At 37.9% G+C, this 960-nt stretch overlaps 1 protein-coding gene across 1 annotated transcript in view; it reads left to right on the top strand.

Moving 5' to 3' along the window:
- The first annotated feature begins 161 nt into the window (after positions 1-161).
- LOC116852666 (piggyBac transposable element-derived protein 3-like) overlaps positions 162-960 on the top strand; it is a 10864-nt gene continuing 10065 nt past the window's right edge. Inside the window, exon 1 of the mRNA XM_032833233.1 lies at positions 162-527. Within this exon, the coding sequence (XP_032689124.1) occupies positions 162-527 (366 nt within the window). The remainder of the gene's footprint in view (positions 528-960) is intronic.

The raw sequence follows: 960 nt of genomic DNA, 5'->3' as shown, positions 1-960 counted from the left end.
CTGTTCGATTTGGATTGAAATTTTGGGGTCTTTGTACAGCAGACGGATTTTCACTGGATGTTGATCTTTATTGCAGAAAGAACTCAATAATTGGTGAGAAATTAGCTAAATGTGCTTTGGGTTCTCGCGTTGTTCTAAATTTATTGAAACCATTTTTCGAAATGGTTCCTGCTGGACAAGTTCCCCAGTTCCATCTATATTTTGACAATTACTTCACGAATTTAGATCTTATGGTGCACTTGAATAAACTACAAATAAAATGTACCGGGACCATAAGAGAGAATCGAGTAGCTGACAAGAACGTGATCAGTAAGACGTCTAAACGCGGAACGTATGTCGTGAAGCATGATAAAAACAGTGGCATAAATTATATAACGGCTATGGATTCGAAGTTAGTTTCAATCATATCTACTGCTGCTGGAGTAACACCTTTATCAGACTCTAAGAGGTACAGTTCGGAATCAAAGGCCAAGATTGATATACCGTTCCCACAAGCTTTTCATCTGTACAATCGATTTATGGCTGGGGTAGATTTACATAATGGACATTGTAACAATGTTGCGCCGTGCATCCGATCCAAAAAATGGACGTGGGTAGTTTTTATCAGATTGCTTCAAGCAGCAATTGTGAATGCCCTTGTGATTTTCAATGCTTGTGGAGATGGTCAGAATAAAGTTGGAACGAAAGAATTTGTTATGTCAATAGCCAAGAGTTATGTACAAAAGAGTCAAATGAGGCGTAATATACACAAAATTTCTCGACAAAGTAAACAAAAGAAGTGCAAAAATTGTTCAATCAGAACATACAATTTCTGTGAAGGTTGTGATGCATACTTATGCAGTCCACGTATGAAAAAAAATCACTAAGATGTTTGAGTGAGATGTAGTAAGCGGCAAGGGGACTCACAATAAAAAAGCACCCCGAAAAGTGAGAGGCAAGGGGACTCACTATAAAAAAGCA

Source organism: Odontomachus brunneus, unplaced genomic scaffold, assembly GCF_010583005.1.
Source record: "Odontomachus brunneus isolate Ranch 3 - 2012 unplaced genomic scaffold, Obru_v1 Obru_scaffold_246, whole genome shotgun sequence".
NCBI classification, from domain to species: domain Eukaryota; kingdom Metazoa; phylum Arthropoda; class Insecta; order Hymenoptera; family Formicidae; genus Odontomachus; species Odontomachus brunneus.
The sequence above is the reverse complement of the archived record's forward strand: the minus strand, read 5'-3'. Positions and strand labels throughout refer to the sequence as shown.